The sequence below is a fragment of the Athalia rosae genome, chromosome 6 (genome assembly GCF_917208135.1).
Source record: "Athalia rosae chromosome 6, iyAthRosa1.1, whole genome shotgun sequence".
NCBI classification, from domain to species: domain Eukaryota; kingdom Metazoa; phylum Arthropoda; class Insecta; order Hymenoptera; family Athaliidae; genus Athalia; species Athalia rosae.
The window spans coordinates 13119260-13138260 of record NC_064031.1 but is presented as its reverse complement, the minus strand read 5'-3'; the positions used below and the strand labels follow the sequence as shown (position 1 = coordinate 13138260).

The 19001-nt window shown below is 39.0% G+C and overlaps 8 protein-coding genes across 9 annotated transcripts; 5 read left to right on the top strand and 3 right to left on the bottom strand.

Moving 5' to 3' along the window:
- Positions 1 to 1082: 1082 nt before the first annotated feature.
- Positions 1083 to 5231, top strand: LOC110117270. The gene is made up of 3 exons (XM_020855165.2): positions 1083 to 4626; positions 4706 to 4828; positions 4899 to 5231. Exons 1-3 carry the CDS (start codon positions 4422 to 4424, stop codon positions 5105 to 5107), a joined length of 537 nt encoding a protein of 178 aa, XP_020710824.2. The 5' UTR covers positions 1083 to 4421; the 3' UTR covers positions 5108 to 5231.
- LOC105690832 (probable enoyl-CoA hydratase) lies at positions 5159 to 6769 on the bottom strand. Its single transcript, XM_048657475.1, has 4 exons — positions 6736 to 6769; positions 5984 to 6324; positions 5592 to 5886; positions 5159 to 5507 (listed from the first exon to the last, which is right to left on the bottom strand). The coding sequence occupies exons 1-4, from the start codon at positions 6767 to 6769 to the stop codon at positions 5230 to 5232; spliced, it is 948 nt and encodes a 315-aa protein (XP_048513432.1). The 3' UTR covers positions 5159 to 5229.
- On the bottom strand, positions 6644 to 9627 carry LOC105690876 (FAST kinase domain-containing protein 4). The gene is made up of 10 exons (XM_012409025.3): positions 9478 to 9627; positions 9200 to 9350; positions 8606 to 9091; positions 8392 to 8541; positions 8071 to 8316; positions 7854 to 7998; positions 7675 to 7758; positions 7428 to 7589; positions 7277 to 7355; positions 6644 to 7197 (listed from the first exon to the last, which is right to left on the bottom strand). The coding sequence occupies exons 2-10, from the start codon at positions 9338 to 9340 to the stop codon at positions 6987 to 6989; spliced, it is 1704 nt and encodes a 567-aa protein (XP_012264448.2). The 5' UTR covers positions 9341 to 9350; positions 9478 to 9627; the 3' UTR covers positions 6644 to 6986.
- A 127-nt stretch (positions 9628 to 9754) lies between these two features.
- On the top strand, positions 9755 to 11322 carry LOC105690878. Its single transcript, XM_012409027.3, has 4 exons — positions 9755 to 9982; positions 10148 to 10540; positions 10651 to 10749; positions 10835 to 11322. Exons 1-4 carry the CDS (start codon positions 9916 to 9918, stop codon positions 10951 to 10953), a joined length of 678 nt encoding a protein of 225 aa, XP_012264450.2. The 5' UTR covers positions 9755 to 9915; the 3' UTR covers positions 10954 to 11322.
- Positions 11323 to 11950: 628 nt separating this feature from the next.
- On the top strand, positions 11951 to 13698 carry LOC105690831 (putative malate dehydrogenase 1B). The gene is made up of 6 exons (XM_012408952.3): positions 11951 to 12162; positions 12233 to 12543; positions 12630 to 12919; positions 13013 to 13197; positions 13275 to 13389; positions 13480 to 13698. Exons 1-6 carry the CDS (start codon positions 12034 to 12036, stop codon positions 13677 to 13679), a joined length of 1230 nt encoding a protein of 409 aa, XP_012264375.2. The 5' UTR covers positions 11951 to 12033; the 3' UTR covers positions 13680 to 13698.
- Positions 13699 to 13810: 112 nt separating this feature from the next.
- LOC105690883 (aldose reductase A-like) lies at positions 13811 to 15614 on the top strand. Of its 2 annotated transcripts, none has more exons than XM_012409033.3 (7): positions 13811 to 13957; positions 14115 to 14248; positions 14376 to 14456; positions 14544 to 14651; positions 14762 to 15048; positions 15107 to 15308; positions 15407 to 15614. In XM_012409033.3, the coding sequence occupies exons 2-7, from the start codon at positions 14194 to 14196 to the stop codon at positions 15544 to 15546; spliced, it is 873 nt and encodes a 290-aa protein (XP_012264456.2). In that variant the 5' UTR covers positions 13811 to 13957; positions 14115 to 14193; the 3' UTR covers positions 15547 to 15614. The 2 variants fall into 2 exon arrangements, with proteins under 2 accessions (XP_012264456.2, XP_012264457.2); XM_012409034.3 differs by having other exon boundaries at positions 13914 to 13932.
- A 31-nt stretch (positions 15615 to 15645) lies between these two features.
- LOC105690881 (tRNA-specific adenosine deaminase 1) lies at positions 15646 to 17056 on the top strand. Its single transcript, XM_012409031.3, has 3 exons — positions 15646 to 16346; positions 16433 to 16684; positions 16746 to 17056. Exons 1-3 carry the CDS (start codon positions 15646 to 15648, stop codon positions 17032 to 17034), a joined length of 1242 nt encoding a protein of 413 aa, XP_012264454.2. The 3' UTR covers positions 17035 to 17056.
- Positions 17010 to 18967, bottom strand: LOC105690882 (probable RNA 3'-terminal phosphate cyclase-like protein). Its single transcript, XM_012409032.3, has 7 exons — positions 18633 to 18967; positions 18308 to 18547; positions 18063 to 18229; positions 17808 to 17982; positions 17596 to 17746; positions 17433 to 17537; positions 17010 to 17310 (listed from the first exon to the last, which is right to left on the bottom strand). The coding sequence occupies exons 1-7, from the start codon at positions 18772 to 18774 to the stop codon at positions 17157 to 17159; spliced, it is 1134 nt and encodes a 377-aa protein (XP_012264455.1). The 5' UTR covers positions 18775 to 18967; the 3' UTR covers positions 17010 to 17156.
- Between the last annotated feature and the right edge of the window lie 34 nt (positions 18968 to 19001).

The following is a 19001-nucleotide window of genomic DNA, read 5'->3' as shown; positions in this document are numbered from 1 at the left end:
CTTATGTATATTACATGTCTTCCACCTTGCCACGCAGGAGGCTGCACATCCGGGAAAATTTATTCCAACTGGTATAACTTTTTCATTCTCCCGTTTTTGAGCCAATATAAACCTCCATACGTTGTCTACTTGTACGAATAAATCAATTTCTCTGTATCAATATCGTAAGAATAAGGCGAATGAGAATGGCAGGTGAGAATTACAATTTAGAAGGGTGAAATGGTGCAACGCTTGCGACAAATTAGCGTGTATGTCGCTTATCTCGTTAGTTACGTGTGGTCGCGACAACGCCTTCGCAGCTCTCCACTGGCCCGTGTCCAAACCGAGCCGAGTCAACGATTTTCCATATTTTACCGACGAAAAGAACGGAGGACAAAAATGGAGAAAGAAAATAACGAGAATCACTCGTCGAATACGCCCTTCGCCGTTATCACCACCGATTCGAAATCGAGTTGGATCAAATCCCGGGAGAAAGAAGCATACGAAGAGGAGAGAAACGAGTTATATTGGTAATTCTCGTATTTGGTATTCGGATTATTCTCAAAGCGGATGCGAACCCGGACGACGGCTTTTCTGCTGCAGCGGTAATAACAACTTCGCAGTCCCATCGTTGAATTGTCGTCGATGTTTCAGCCGATTATTTGCAAGGCTTTGAAAATTCTTCGGTGCGGTTATAATAGTTATACCACTTGTGCCTCGTTCCGCCCGGTTACCCAAGTCGCTAAACTCACCGGCAGGACAGGTTTAGCCAGTTACTAGTCGCTAACGATCACCCGCGCCTGCAGGATCTGCACCTCGGCCTGCAGCGAGCGAATAAAGAATACCGACAAGAATAAAAGGAAGAACGGAGCAGCCTGTAGGAAAACAAGATGCTACTCCGCAGAGAGTAGCTTGCCACTAGATTTGCTCGCCTCAATTCTATACTTATCACCGAGCACACGCGATACGCCTCTTCGTTTATTTTCCGCTGCTGCTGATTTGGGCTAGCCAATTAATTAATTATTCAATCAACCAACACGCCAATCTGACCGTTGAGCGCTTCTTCTCACTGCGGTACACTATATGAAATATATTATGCACGAGGACTTCCGCAAAATTGCTCCCTTTGCTTACCCAAACCTTGTTATATGTATATATCGGTACACCCTCTGATTTACTCAACAGGTTGTTCCTTGCGGGATGTTAGCCCCGAAGTTATCGAGCATTCAGGGGCGAGTGCGGAAAATAACGTTACCTGCAAGCCTCCATCAGGTGGGAGATTTCAACGACCCTTGACGTAGCGCACCTGTTATAATTTCCGATAGCAATTTCGTGACATTGACGTACATCGTGGCGGGAGTCAAGGACGGAGATTGATGGTTGATTGATTGGAGGATTGATCGATCGATTGATTGATTGATTGATTAACCGATCGATTTCTCCGACTCCATAGAAGGTTGTATCAAATTACTCAACACCTAAAAACACAGTGAGGAGTGAAAATATATTCATTATTCACAAATCGCCATTAGAGGATAATGTTGTTTGGATGGTCGGTACTCTGCTACTCCTGTCGACAGTCAGGGTTCTTTGATTAAGTAATTGAATAACTTAGAGCCCCGCCGATTCCCGAGCCCGCTTAAAACATTCTTCAAATGCCGTATTTGACAACCGCGTTTTTGCTCGCTGATTTCATCCTCTGCACCACTCCGTTACTTCTATCCGCTTGGAGTGTTTGGTCTGCTGGAGATTATCGCAAGATTCACTTTCCATAACTACACAGATCCATGTATCTTACATACATATTCTACCCAGTTTTTGCACATGGCAAGGATATTTGATACTTTGTACGGACCAGGGGACAGAGGTGATAATAGCGATAACCTGTAGCAACGACCGCAAAGCCAATTGCAGCGGCAGGTCTCAGGTAATTCTGGTGTGCTGTTGCAGTTCTACCGCACGATGGTGTTCGGAGTTGCGGTTTGTGGACATATTTATAGATTACACTGGAATGTCGTTATTAGTGAAGGGTGCAAGCTGTCTGGCGAACCGATTTCTATAAACTATAATAATATACACCAAGTTATCATTGAAATGACCGCGCGAATAGCGAGATATGAGTTATAGCTACGGCTACAGTAAATTCTGCATTGGATGTTCAAAAATGATTCGTCAAATAACGACACAAGGACCAATGAAACTCTGATAATGAATATCTGATCGGAAATGAAAAATCTTCGCGATGCCAAAACGCTTCTGAAGATTCAGGTAATACGGAATACCTGAGGACGGTGCTACTCCGGAGTGCAGTTGTGTGCCTAGCGCATTATTATGCCCGTATATCTGCGCATTAATGATAATGGTGTGATGTATAATACGGCATGTGATATAGTGAGATGGATGTAGGTGTATATTATCGCGAGACGCGAGGTTGGGCCGCCTCGAGCCATATAACAACCTACATTTCATTTGGCGAGCGCTTACCCGTGCACCGATCCAGCGGTGGTGCACTGGCGGCCTTGCCGCGGCCTGAATACCTCACTGGTCCGCACCGCCGTCGACCCTTTCTACTGACTGAGTCCATGCCATGCCATGCCGCTCTGTGATTTTAGTTTGTACATTTACTTGGTCCGATCCACCGATCAAGGAGCATTACGTGAAATATACGAACGCAACATCATCACGCGGCTTATTTAAAATCCAAAAATTGATGCAACTTGAATAGAAAAATAAATTGTACGTGCGCTGTAGTAACGAACGTACGTACACAGATGTACGGGCATTTGAATGCAATACTACAGGCTTCTGTCCCATGTGTTCGGCGAACTGATGCAACGGATTTATACTTCTTCGCTACGCGACTTTCCTAGGGCCTCGATAGAAACACATTTGTATGTCTCGCGGCGGGAGGCACGTTTAGATATTACGCATTTCGCGTGTGACTATACGATTCCGACTTTTAACTATACGTACACGTGTGTAACGTAAGATGGATTCTGTAACTATGACGCGAGGCACACGTGCTACAGGGAAATATATCAAGAGATAAGTTGTGATAAATATTATGTCGTCCCTTTCTGCTTTCATCACGTAACTGCAGACATTCAATTTTACTGAAAACGAGAAAAACACATGTTACGACGAAAATCGTAGAACTGAAAAACATAGTAATTATTACAGCTAACATTAATTTATTAATTTATTTAGAAGCTGCCAGTAGTGAGAAGCTTGGCGATTTAAAAAATCGACAAAACCTTAGGGTAGACGCTTAGTTTTTGCACATTTTGCATGCAATGTATATAGACACGAGAGAAATGATGAATCTTTTAAAAAATTTCAACTTCAACAACAGAAAACTTGTAAAATAGTGAATTTAATGAAAAATGTTAATTGACCTTTTTTGTCGCGCATCAAATTTCCTTCAAGATTATCTATTTCGTTTATTTAAATATTGTTATGAATGGTAGTTACAAAAATCCAAAATCAAAATAATAGTTCAACGTTCACGGCACGATTACATCGAAAGGGCTAGTTTCACGACAATTTACAAAGAAAGCTTTTTTGTAGAACGTTCAATTTCCTACAGAAAAGTCCTGTAGTTAATTCCGCTTACCGCAATGGTTTGGAAGATACGAGTCAAGAACCCGCTCACAGTAAGAAAAAATCAAAAATTTCGATGATAGGCCTCTTAATGTTGATATTAAGAGCTCATTCGTGAAATAATTTTTTTTTTCCGTCATGTCAAATAATATTTTCGAAGTACCGTTAAAATTAATTATTTTTTGCCCGGTCTAATGTAGATACGAGGTTTACGCAAAAAGGGGACGATATAATGAATTAATTTTTGGAGAACCGTGAAGTTTGAGAATCCCCGACTCGTTACGAACTATGCTTGGTAAATTTAGACCAAATTGCCAATCTACAGATCTTATCATATACCCTGAGATGATTACCAATTACAATTTAACGAACTTACAACTATAATCGAAATTTGCTTCATTATTCGCGATTCGTAGCGTTCGAAGCCCCTTCAATATCCATATCTACAAGATATACCCCGTCTCAATCGCTTTCTGGTCTACTCGTAATGATCATGGGCACAAGGATGTCTGAAGAAAAAAAATTACGTGAAATGTCCTCTGCATTTATATCAGGCAAAGATCGATGATCATAAACCGCGTGTTAATCCGAAACAACGCGGATGCAGATATTAGATTCTCGACAGCTTAGGCTATCTTGATTTGGTTTAATGAATAGAAAAATAACGTAACATTTGGGTTTCCAGGACAACTGTAATGACAATCGTCAATAATTTACAGATCTATCGATTCTTCCACGGTTCATCATCAGTACAATAATTTCGTGAAATAATAAGAAATGTCGATAATACCAGTGATCCACGTAAAGTACCTAGATCGTTCATCAGGTGCAGGAATTGCACGATGCACTATAAGGCGTTCGAACATTATTATGAATTTTTTCGCACAGAAATAGATGCAGTAAATGTGGAATGTGCTGAAAATCGCGGAACGGAGCAATCCTCATCCCTGGTAAACGTGAGCGCTACGTTGAAGGAAGCGATGGTCCATATTAACTGTTCGATTGGATTGATAGTTGATTACATTCGAAAAGTTGCTGCCCTTGAAGGTAACTTGATTTTCACGCTGCACTTGTACTCCAATATTTTATTTACCGTTACTTATATTATAATTTACCTTTCATACAGGCGAGATTGATCTCTGTGAAGAAACTACATGTCATATGAAAAATGTCAACAGTTTTCCAGGGTGGGCGAAAGGGACGGAGATTTTAACGCCTGGAGCAGTCTATTTTATACTAAAAATCGAACGTGAGTGAGATTAATTTAGATTAATTGATTTAATCTGGGCTATACATCTCGATTGCTATGTTTGTGAAAGGAGACGCTGACGAGAAGATATGCAGGGTGGTACCAATGGTCACTGCTAGAGCCAGTAAAATTGCCGCCGAAATAATGGCAAAAATTTCGGGCCCGACCAAACACAAGACCTCTTCTCTCACGGCAAAATCATCGCTAGACAAGATAGTGGGAAAGACTGGTCAGGAAAAACGGTTCAGAGGAAGTAAGCCAGCCTCGAAAGGTGCGTAATAGCAAACATGCATGAATTTCTCGGGTCGAAAACACTTGGTAGCTAACATGTACCTGGATTTTTTTCAAAATTTTTATTCAATAAATATTATACAACGACGTGGAGTCTATTTTAACAGATACTACAAAAGTTTTTCATTTATTTCATCAAATTTAGACCTATCGATTGGACGCAGTTGACTGAATTTTCCGTGCTTGCCAACACCCTGTAGGAATTTTTTAGCGCCTGCAACACCCTCTTCCAATAAAAGATGCGAGGACTGATCCTTCTCGAATTGTAAAGCCTCTTCCAAATTTTTTGCATGGAAATAGGCGTTATGAGCTGATTGTCGGTCTGCCAGCATCGTTCGTTGGGGGAACTTTAAAAGGCATGAAGCCAGGGTTATTGACTGTCCAAGGGCTGTGAAGAGAGGTACCCTATTAGCTTTGATAAAATGTAAAATGATAACTGAAATCGCTTTTTATATGAAGCCACTTTTGCTACCTGTGCCACATGCAACCAGCCTGTTTGCTAGCCCCCACGAAAATGCTTCTTCACCAGTTATTCCCCTGCCAGTAAGAATAAGATCCATGGCTCTTGAGTAACCAATCATAGCTGTCAATCGGGCAGTACCTCCACTGAGGATGGGAACTCCAAATCTTCGATTATATAGGCCGATTATTGCCTGGTCCTCCATCACCCTCAGATCGCACATAAGTGCAAGTTCAAATCCAGCTCCCACTGTAAAACCACTTAGAGCAGCTACCATCGGTTTTTTTGGTAAGCTAGTCCGTGTTGCCTTGGGTGAATGGATTTATTTATTAGTTCATAAATTTTATCAAAGATCTCTAAGAAACCGCCTGTAATTTTTGACTCATTAATGTAAAAGTAAATACCAATGGTCCAAACTGAGGTACGCTGTCTTCGGATTCTCCATCATACTTGGCTATTTCCTCAAGATCATAGCCAGAGCAAAAATTTCCTCCAATGCCATGTAGCACAGCTACGAGTGCACCCTCATCTTGTTCAAAGTCTTCTATGGCATTGGAGAGATTTTGGGCTGTCAATCGATCGAGGCAGTTTTTTTTTTCAGGACAGTTTATGCCTATCTTTGTGATTTCCCCTATCCTCTCAACTAGTATGCTTGCATCTGTGAATAGGATACTTTGATGTGCTTCCAGTAAAAAAAGGTATAAAAAGGCATTAATAAGTGAACAAAATCCTCGCCTTTGACCGGCTCACTGGTAACTTCGACAGGTGCTGGTATTGATGCTAAACTCCTTCTCAACCCTGTTTTAACCTCTCCAGCGAGCGACAGGGACAATCGCCGTAGAGAAAACATGCTTTCTGGTCGAAAGATCAATCTTACTGGTAGATTTCTCGGTACTAGAAGAGACTATCGCTAACGTTTGGTTCCACACTCGCAACGTGGCGCCAGTTGCCGGTAATCACTTACAAGGAGTGATCGGCAGATGAACTAATCAATTCAGAAGGTCTGAATTCGTTGACATGAGCAGGGTGAATTTTAAACTCTCAGCTACGTTAAGACACTCCTGGATGTTTGTTCATTTTTTATTTCTACTACATCCTGAATCAATGTAAATTTGTTAATTACAATTTGAGAGGGAATGGCATCGGGCATATTTACATGTGGTTTCTTTCTCAGATATCGTAAATATCATTCTCGCATTCACCTACGGCCTATGACGAATGGTAATTAAATATTGCCGTATATAAAAATGAAGTTCCACTTTATTGCTCAACGGTTTTCTGAAATGTCAACAGTTGATGATTTGAATTACTAGTTTTCGTTGGCAATCCCGTGCAGGTATCTAGATTGGGTATTTTAAATTCCCTTTACAATAGCCGATAACGAATTACAGCATCGACGAATTGTGACTAGGTGGAGTTTTTAATTGAAGACTTTATCTTCTGTTCCAGGTATTTGACACGTGCCACTAAATTATCTTTTGCATTGTACTCCGTGTAGGGGACCATTACTACTTTGTAATTCTGTGTCTCCAACAGCTTCGTTATTAAAGAATAAATTCCCATCGGTTGTGTCTGCACTCTACAAAAGTCCGAATAGCAAAGCGCGATAGTCGCGATCCTGAAAATATTCAAGACCAAATGTTACAGTCCGTATTAGTTATTCATGAACACAAGTTTTCACGAAATTTCGCCCTGACCTATTTATGTTTTCTTTCTTTTTCCCCATATTCTCAATCGGCATTGGATTGCATTTTTCGTCCATGTAGCATTCGGCATCTGAAGGCCAATCAATTGACAATATAAATATACTTTTTCACAATTGCAATTTATAACTGAAGGTAGACTCACCCAAAACGAAACCCATGCCAGTAGGGACGTGGCTTTTGAAACAAGTGGAGTGTGTGAATAGATTAGAGAGTGTATCCAACACCGAAGATATATACACCTGTTTTTCTTTGGATTTTTCCAACGTACAGTTGAAGAAATCTAGATCTTCAGACAGGAACGGACCTACATCAAACAAATTCATTACTATAAACTGCGGAACCATAATGCGAAGCTGAAATACATTGAAATATAATTTCTTCTGACGCACCATTGTAGTTGGGAATGAGAAACTTGGCAGCAGCATTGATATTCAGTAATTTTACCTTCCGTTGTGTTGTTAGGCACTGTAAATCTGTAGGATATAAAAACAGCAACCCCGTAAGTATAAGTGATGATTTACACTCACAGAACTCTCACTTCAGATTATATTTGAACCACTTAAAATACCAATGAGTTTTTGAACGAAAGCCGAGTCCAGGACGGTAGAAATGTGGACTGGGTCTGCTATTCCTAAAATAGTGGTTGCCCATACATTATCGAGCCATACTTCTGATGCAGGTAAGTCAGTCTCCTTCAATGGCTGAACTAGTGACTGAAATATACAATTCTTTTAGTTTTGATAACGACCTCCATGGTTGATGAAGGATATTGACCATTGTTATACCGTATTCAAAAGTGCTACATTAGTAGGAGTGTATCCAACAGTTGCTAGGGTCAACAGAAGAGATGTAATGTACTGCGGTCTAAAAGTACGGGGTTCGGAAACGATCCAGTCACATAATAAATCTAACAACTCAGTGTTTCTGTATCGCAGGAATCCGATGGATGTCATAATTGATCCTACAACGGCGTTTCCTTCATTCTTGGGTATGGTTCTGGATAATTCCACACTTACTCTTTCCAACAAGACCTGTATTAGTGCATAAGATTATTTGAGCTATCAGTTTTACATTGACTGAAATGAAACCAAAGTTATTTTTGTTACCTCGTCTGGAAAATTGAGGACAGCCATTGCATACAACAAGTCGGCACATTGCTTGATGTTCAGATTTTCAGTGTTGCGCCCAATGTTGAATGATAATGACCTCAATATTGTCATTGGCCTTCTTCCCTTGTGGGCTAGTGCACTCATGACCTAATGGGATGGGTTAATGTGAAATATCATTGTTATATTAGAACTCTTGGACAAAATGACCAACCTTTATCATTTGATAGAGGGACAAAGTTGAAATGAGTTTTGCTGCTGCATCGTCTCCTGTGAGTCCAATTATAGTAGACAGATCTGAATGCCGGCTGTCCATATATTTAGCTTGAGCATTTGATTTTCCTGCCAGTTGCTCACAGAGGCATAAGAACCTTGGATCATCGTCAAAGTCATTTAAACTTACTTTCTTTTTGTTAATCCATTTTGAAAGGATAGACATAATTTGCATTGCATTTGTTCGTGTAATGTTTTCATTCATAGCTATGGTCAACAACTTTTCGACAGTTGTAGCTTCAGTAATTGTTTTGGATATAGTGGTTGACAAGTTCGGGGCTTCAGCATTCTTATCTGAAGAGCTTGATGCATTCACCACATTGTCTTTATCCCCTAAAACAGCAAAGGCTGCCTGCACCAAAGAACTTCTTGATTTCTCTTTCGTTTGGCTATTTTTCTTATCAATCTTTTGAGATACACGTTCAGGCTAAGGATGTAATAAATAATTAAAGACAAGTACATGGAATCAAAAAAGCTCACAAGTGACTTAGTACTTCAGACTCAGAAGTTCAAACCAATATGCCAATGGACTAACCTTGCCAGGGATGGGTTCGATATTTGGATTGATAGCTGTGGAGCTGCTGGCAATTAACATCTGCTGTGGATTGATCCTCCATATTTTACGGGGAGCAAACCTGGCGACTACATTACACATGACTCCACCGAATTGTAACATTGCTATTAATCTAGAAAAAATATTTTTATGTAATAATTATTGGAAAGACATGCTGATGTGCTCTGAGGTTCATCAATGTCTCTAACCCGGCACTGGACTTATCTCAATTGACAGATCATGTCATCAAGTACACTCACACTATATTTACGGGGTTCAAATGAAATAATTAGTGTGTTCATAGAACTATGTGTTTATAAATAATTTTATCCGATTTATGATATCATATTGAGGTTAAGCGGCCGCAGCACATTCAATCAAAGATTGCTCGAAGAACAGTACTATAGAGAAGCACAGAAACGTACATTTCAGTGGCGCACAAGGTTGGCGGACGGTTAGCGGAACCTTGGTGGCCCCCTTCTCTATTTCTCGCTTGAATCAACACAGCACCAACGAACGTTGCAACGAGAGACAAGAACAGTGAACAAACTATCACGTCCATGGAAGAAACCAAACAAACACATAACAAACACGCTGAATCGAGTGACATTTGTGACATTTGAATTAGGACGTTGCACCCTGAGAGCAAGCCTTGAGCAAGTCAAATTAACCAAAGAGATATTTCTCTGGATCACAAAATGGCAGGGATATTCGACTTCTTCAGGGAAACTGATGACCCAATTCAGCGTTCTTCTAACATACCTGGTAAGTATCTCCAGTCGTTCATTAGGTTATACTCACTCTGCTACAGAGTTACCCATTAACCATGCATTCTCAACATTCGCCTGTGTCCCTACGATCTTTCCTGTAAAGTAGGATTATTATTGAGTAACTTTATCGTTTATTGCTTTCTTCAATTTCATTCAACAGAGAGTGGTGAGACTGCTGTAATGCCTGGAATTCGACTAGGTAACCCAGGTGCTACTCCAGCCAAAATCTTTGGGTCGACAGCAGGGAAACCTAGGGGTCTGTCTATGCGTTCCTATTCCGATCTTAATGTAGTTCCATCAAGTCCAAGGCCAATGACAGCATATAAACACCCGAAAGCAATGGAGCTGCCAAAACCACAGATCACAAATTTGAAGCCACTGTCAGTAAAAACGTCTCAAGCAGAGGTGAAAATTCGTAGTCCAAATATAAAGCTACCACAACATAATGTGTTCAAGAAACCTTCGACTCCAACTATTATGAGGAATAACAAACAGTCCTTGTATCGGAAGCCTGAAAAACTATGTTATTATTATGATGAAGAAGAGAATTTTTGTGAGTCAATCAAAAGCAACTTCTATTCCCACATTAATAATAAAAAAAAATTTCTAAGCTCTGTAAGCCCTTTGGGCTCTGGCAACATAGTTACTTCATTTTTCTTGCAGTAAATGATAATGAAAAACCTTTGGAAACCGATTTTGAAGAATTAATAGCTACCTTGTCCAGGTCGATCCAAACATACGATGATGAGGGCTTTGAATCTGGTAAGTAATGCCCATATTTAGCTTCAAATAAATATCATGATCAATAGGCAATGAAACTCACAATATTTTCTATATGTATTTTCAGACCCTGAATTGTTGACTTGTACTACTTTACCAGTATTTTCCACCTACATGCAGTCATCGGCTGAAACTAATTTTGAAGATGCACCAGACCTTCCAGAATTATCGGATGATGAGCTATAAACGGTTCTGACTTTTTTTGACTACTGAACTTCTTTGTCTGTTAGTTACAAACTATATTTTACCAGTAATGATAATCAGAGTTAACTGAATAATTACCTTCTGTAAATGATTACTGGCAAGCTATAGTAAAAATGATCTTGCTTAAAAATGTCATGGACTGCTCATTAACGCATCATTTTCCTCAGACTTAACATTTATTTTATGTTATAGCATGTAGCCAAAGAAGGTTCTTATCCATTTCAAGTTATTGAGCTCCCACGATTTTGTATTTCATTTAGTAATAATCATTATTAAGATGTCTTATCCAGATGTTCTTAAAATAAGCCTGTATTATGATCATTTTTTTTTAATAAAACTGTTATAATCTCATTATCTCCATCAAACATGGTAACCAGTATCATACGTGCGCCCTGCACATCGTAATAAATTTGTTGTGTTATTTTTCGTTTTCAAAATTGTATTCTTATTGACTAGAATCTCGTACGTCACGTGCGTGCTCCTCGTAAATAATGACTGATTACGAGTGACTGACTGTGAGACATTAGTTTCGTTTGCTATTTTTTTAGTAAACATATCAATTTTTTAATTAAGGATTATCATGAAATTCTTCCAAAAAACATCGCAATGTTGGCTGAAGAAGATTCTTCAGCCAACGATCGCGATCCGCTTCAATTTCACACGGTAAACATTTCGCTGTTACGGATCGGATCGTTGCAGTCATGCAATTAAACATTCAAGAACAAATTTACCTGAAAAATGACGTATATCAGCCAGTGATTTATATAGCTGGAATTCAAGAGGACCATACGTTTGCCCATGTATGCTACGTTGCTGCCCATCTGACAACAATCTTGCCAAATTTTCAATTTCAGAGCATTTGTAGAAAACATACCGAGTGGAAGGTACATATTTTGCTATATAAAATTGATAAATTCTGTAAAATTACCAATCACACGTGGGTATCTATATCGTGACTACATTCTCTACTTAAGATTATTCAATTAGCATTGGCTGAATGAGCATTGCAAGGCACAAAATTGGTCGCACGAAAGTTCGCCACTGATATGGCGTCAATTTGGTATGCGAACTGCAAATGCTGTATACATGGGTGGTGCAACGCAGTTCTGGAAATTCATTCACGAATATTACGGGATTCGATCTGAGCTTAGTCAAGATGAGCTGCAGGCTCTGGGTCAAGATTTCGTACAGGTAATTCCGGATTCACATACTCATTTCATATTTTCGATGCAAACTATAAGCCTATTCACTGAATTTTTAGGAAACTGAGGCTGGTAGAGAAAAAAACGTTTCAAAAGCAACACAAAAAAATGAATACATTGCAATTTTAGGATCAGATGTATCACTTTGTCAAACTCTTACAGCTGAGTTGTTCCTCCTTGAAAAACTGTATCAAGCCAAAATTATGATAGTCAAATTATATGATACATCGTCAAGTAATCCAAAACTCAAACGGCAAGGAGATCTTAGTGATACAGTTACTAAAGGTTTGCGCACTCCGATAATTGTACAAAAAATTGAGACTGCTCTAATTAATTGCACCGTATTGATTCTATTGGATGAAATACCGCGGTAAGTTATCATTCGGACCAAGTTCAAACGAAAATTAGATACCAGTATAAATGATTATTGGGTCTAAATAATATTATACCGCATAGGATGGAGGAGGAGACTACAGAAAATTGGCTGAAACGTAATCGTAGCATCATGCTTGAATTGGCAGCAGACATAAATAAATTCGCTCCAGCTGAAATGAAAGTAATATTTTGTTCCACTGGCCCAAGTTGTTTTAATGCCGGAATACTTGCCACTGCAGCTCCAAAGCTAGATGCCCACAATATAGTAGCAGTTGCCCTTTCAGAGGGTATTGAGAATCTTAGAGAAACCTTAGATTCCGTCGGTTTTCCATTGACAGAGATAGGGCACCCCCCAGTTTGGGGATTCTCAGGTATGTTCCAATGAATACATTTTAGAAATCCGAAATTAAGCATTAATATTAGGCAACTCGGCATAGTCATATTTACTGGAACGAGTTTTTCAGCAATAAACCATTTCGTCGACTTCTGCAATATTGTACAAAGACATGAGATTTACAGACCTAACAACAGAGCTATAAAAGCTCACAAAGGTACAACTTTACCACTTGGTGTGAAGCAACCTGATTTAAGATCAATGTTCTACTTGCTACACGAGAAAAGTTCTCTGGTGAATAATCCCACGTTCGAGGTAGATCATTATTATCCATTTCGAGAATTTAAATTTCAAGGTATTCATTCATAGTAGACTACTTTGAAATTTATAAGGTAATAAAGGTGAACGACTCTCAAAAGTGTAAAGCTATCTGCGATCTGCTCAGACTTTGGTATTCGGACAGTTCTAATGATGGTGAAATCATTAGCTTAGGAGTGCGTTCGAATGGTCAGTGAAAAAAATCATCCCAATCTAGCTAATCAGCTAATTAAATACCACCGAGTTCGCATTATAACTTATTAACGACTTTGGGCATAGGTACGTTTGGCATTCCAAGTGGAATATATTTTGTGCAACCCGTCTGTCTGAAAAAGAGAAAGAACAAGTCTTATGTTTGGGTACCACACACCCATTTTCCTGTACCGAATCACACTCGCTGTATTCTTGGTAGCATGATCAATGGAGCTAAAATTCTGCTTGATAAACTTGTTCTTCAGCCAGTTGAAAATACTCAATAAATATTCTCACAAATAATATCTGTTGGGAATTTAAAATCATGCAGCCGACGTTCTGTGCTGAATAATTTGAATCTGGTTTTACGGCAAAGATAGTTTTTCGTGTAGCCACCAGACAGTGCTACTAGCCGAGCACGTCAAAATTTATTTCTACGTCAGAATCACTGAAATGTATCGTACCCTTATAATTTCAGTGGACACAGTACACATTCCTCTTTCCGCCTTCTAATGATCTCTGATCTACCCACTGATAAAAGTTAGTTGTTGGAGTACACGATAAGGTATAGCTTTATACCGTAGAGATATATGGGTATATTAGTGAATCCACCTGTAAACCTGTTACTTGTTTGCTATCAGAAATCGTTGTTGACTTTACTATACTTTATTTCCAAATCTAGTGTACTAATTCAGTTGTATCCTTGCTTGCTTGGTATTCAGCAACAAGTGCATTACAGAATCCTCAAGATATTGGTAGATATTAACCTGTACCACTGACTACCATTATTCTACTGAGATCATGACGAACAGATTTGTGAAGCTGTCAAGTGGCTATCAGATGCCTCTCGTTGGATGTAAGACCAAAAAAAACAACTGAATCAACTTGGAAACAAATTATCATTGTACTCATACATATGTACTGCAAATTTGGTTAATTCATCACAATTTCTGGCTGCCAAGTACTTGAAAGTCTTTTTTCAGTCGGAACATACACCATAAAAGGCAAGGATCTTATACAAGAAGTTATTGATGAAAGCCTAAGAGTGGGATTCCGATCAATTGGTAAGCTAATGTATCAATGTTTCTGACATCAAGCTTATCTAAAAGTTTTTGTCTTTTTAATGAATTTTGTTATCAAATTTGATTTAGATACTGCAGAGAGGTATGGAAATGAGGAAGACATTGGCGAAGCGTTGAAAGTCTTGTTACCAAAATACAATCTGAAAAGAGAAGATATCTTTGTAACTACTAAACTATGTATGTTGCTTCAGAAAATTATCTGAATTAACAGCCAGCTAGTACTCAGAGAAGATCTGTGATAACATCGTAATCAGACAACAAAATTAAGAATCGTTACTTGCTTTCAGCTCCACTCAGCATTGGCAGTCCTGAAAAAGTGAGCAATGCTATAAATAAATCTCTGACAGCATTAGGGCTAACCTATTTGGATTTGTACCTCATTCATTGGCCTGGAGCTAGTTCAGTGCCGGAATCATCTGAAGAGAACATCAAGCTTAGAAATCAGACATGGAAAGTATTGGCCGATTTTCAGAAGCGTGGACTAATTAGATCGATTGGGGTATCGAATTATTTGATCAGGCATCTTGAAGAATTACTGCAAAATGATTATGGTGTCCGGCCCGCGGTTAATCAAGTAAGCTGATTAGGATGGTAGATTCAAATGGAAAAACCACAGGGCTCCAAATTTACAGGTGGAATGCCATCCCCGATATCGCCAAGAGGAATTAAAAAAGTTTTGTGATAAAGAAAATATTCATCTACAAGCTTACTCTTCTCTGGGCACGAGCAAAACTGCTGAGCTACTTCAAGATCCTACAGTGACTAGTATAGCCAAAGAGTACAATGTGTCACCAGCTAGATTGCTGCTGAGATGGGCACTGCAGCAGGATATTGGTATGTTGATTGAATCTAAAATTAATTCAGTCGATTTTTTCGTATTCATGGTCCCTATAAAAAAATTTTGAGCAATGTTTCACTATTTTTATTCACAGGAATTATACCCAAAGCTTCAAAAAAAGAACATATCAGAGATAACATCAACCTGGACTTTGACATAAGTGAAGATCATATGCAACAATTGTCCAAGTTGCCTGAAAAAAAATACACGTGGGATCCGATCAGAGTAGTTTAAGTGATAAAAACAATTACGTGCTACACTGCAATTCATCGGCTGTCATTATTAAAGCCTCACAGTAAACACTTGTTGTCTTAACATCCATTATTTCTAATAATGAATAACTTGGCGGAGAGAGTAGCATGCCTGTGTTGTGACAAGTACGATAGTCTCAAAAAGACGGGAAAGCCAAAAGAGAACGAGTGGACAGTTCTTGCAGGAATTGTTCTGAAAGATAGTACGCAAACTTTATCAGTGATATCTCTGGCGACTGGTACAAAATGTTTGAGCGGTACAGAGTTGATGGATGTCGAAAAATGGGAGTGTGGTAGTAGGTTGAGTGATTCACATGCCGAGGTGTTAGCTCGGCGAGCTTTTCAGCGATATTTATATAATCAGTTGGATTTAGTTCTTCGAAATAAAAGTAGTAATATTTTTGAACATAATGAGAGCAGAAAAATCATTCTAAAAGAGAACGTCTCGTTTCATTATTTTTGTAGTCAAACTCCTTGTGGAGATTGTTCAATATTTCCGCAAACAGATGATGAATTAGTGCCCACTGATGAGTCTTGCGTTAAAAGACGAAGAATCGATATAGGGGAAGCAAGGGGAGCTTGCACACTCACTTCGAATGTTGCAAGTCGTGAAAGCAACACATACGTTGACATTCACCGGACTGGTGCTAAATGTGTGAGCACTGAAAAAGAACAGGATTTGTATCACCCTGGTCTCAATTATCACGTTATTGGACCTTTGAGAATAAAACCTGGTAGAGGAGACAGAACACTGAGCATGTCCTGTTCGGATAAGTTAGCCAAGTGAGATTGAATCAAAGAATCAAATTTTGATTTCCGCAATATCATTTACCATAATATACAAACAATTAAATCGACATTTTTCACAGATGGAATGCCATTGGTATTCAAGGGGCGTTATTATCTAGGCTCGTTCCACCCATAAGAATCGATACCATTTGCATTGGTGGACAGTGTCCATTTTCTGAGGCTGCTATGCGACGTGGGGTGCATGAAAGATTTGCTGATGTTGCACACTGTCCTGATATTGTGCAATCTGAGAAGGGTTTTGCTCACAGAAAACAAACTACGAGAACTCAGCCGTGCCCATCAAGCATAATATGGTGTGCGGTTCCCGGCAGGTAAATTTTCTGAGCAAAGTGAAAGTACTGACTTTTTCTTCATGCCTTATATTTTTATCAGGCAATTAGAGGTATCGGTTGACGGGCGTAAACAAGGTGTAACGAAAAAAAAAGCGAGAGGGAATTATTTAACAATCAGCAGAAGAGAACTTTTTAGTACCTTTTTGAAGATTGTTGATGAATTCGATAAAATCGAAAATGGTGAAAAGAACCACCCTAAGAAAATTACATATTATCACGCCAAGCAAAGCTCCACAACTTATCAACGATCTTGGCAAAAATTAAAATTTGGGAGTTTTCAGGCTTGGCCTGATAAACCGACTCATTTACAAGAATTCGTTTTATTTTAATATACAATGTGCACAAGTTCTTCATACATTAGTCTTATTTTCTGATGAAGTTTTTCCGTGAAATCTGAATTATTTATAGCTATTTCAGCGTAAATCTCATATAATAAATTTTAGACAATACGTTATATTACACGTCGATTAATATTTGTATATCCAATACCAACGCAGGTCAATGAAATCAGAAGTTGTTCGTCTTCAGTCGACTCGTCACTCTTTGCCGTGTCTAATTTGAATACAATTCCGAAAAAGTCTCTCAAATCCCGTAGAAATTGCGTCCTAAAATGAACAAGGAGTTACTGACTTAGCCCTGTATTATTCCTTATGGCTAAAGGCACTTCTACTACTGAATCAAGATTTATGTTTCATGAATAATATCATTATTAATTAGATGAGCTCACATGGCTTGTGTCAATGGGCCGACTGTCATCTTAGAAACGTCTTTCTTGCCAAGAGCCATAAATAATGCCGCCAAACTCTGAAAAGGAGAATCCACACACCCTCCCCTACAAGGTGATGAATATTATGAATCTGCAAATTGAATATTTAATGACTCAAGTTTACCTATATATTTCATCTAATAGATGAAGCGCAGCCTCTCTGCCAAGATCTTCTGGTACGCAAGGTAAAGATCCTTTTTCAGTCAAGGGAGAAAAAGCTTCACCACTCAGGAATATACCACTAGTTGTTTCTGCCACTAAACTAAGCCCAAACCCTATAAAAATAATGATATATTAGGATATCAATTCATATTATGGAAAACATAATAAACGTACCAGGAGATTTCCCGCTAGATGCACCACGGGTCTGATCCGTGTGAATGTAAACGTCTGGCAAGAATTTAAGCAGAACTCCTTTGGCAGATTCAACCATTCTGTTAGCAATTGCTGGGGAAACACGAATGGAACATGCCACTCCCCTAACTCGTTTAACCATTCCACAATCCTGGAGCTGCAGAAACAAGATAATAAATGTAAGTTTTCCAAGTTTCAACATTTTGTGTTTTTTGAACCTGAGAAGTGATAACCCACCTGTACTGACTTGATGTAACGATTTACAGGGCATTTGAACAATACCTCACCACCTCCTAAAGGAGCAACACCTCGCTTGAAAATCTTCAATTCCACATCACTTTCTCCTAATATGAACTGTTTCATGAGCGGTATTCCACTGGCTTTCAGCCTGTCCACTGATGGATCTGGAAGAAGATTTACATCACTCTATGATGTGAGAACACATTATGATCTTCAAGTTGCCATGTTCTATGGAACCTCACCAAGGACACCGTTCGTTATTCCTCTCAACTTGATGGTAACAGCTTTTTTGCAGAATGGAGCCAACATCATAACAGCCTCCAAATAATAGGTAATACTTCGGTCAAGATTGCATTCATGCTCCAGATCTCCTCCAACCAGTAGCCCAGGAATGAGAAATATACTGGTCCCAGTTTCATTGAGTTCTATCTTAGTTCCATTTGTAAGTTTATCCAAAAGGCGAACGAAATTGACTTCATATTCTGTAATGATCACAGAGTACATTGAGCTTTGTATATTTATAAGTTCATCAATGACAAAATTCGAGAATCGTGTGAGAAGACTAACCTCTGAGTCCTGGGTCATCATCGTCAACCCTAATATTCGTGATTCTCACGGGTTTTCCTGACAATGTTGATAGCAGTAGACGATATCTAAAGTAATTGCAACCTTCGTATGTGACGACATTGTTTTCAAATTTAGCCGGCATCACTTACTATAAAATGTACCGGTGTATACCACATGAAAACGTTGACACATGGAACACACGTGGATCATGCTTTGCACAAACCACCTTTCCTTTGCATCAACCTCGTGGACCAAATGATCAACCTTGATTGTGATGATGTGACCTCTGGTTGTGATCATAAAAAGTAAGGATATTGTTCTCAGCTCTTGTTGATAAAGCAGAGTATAAGCAGCAAGGCTCAAAGAACC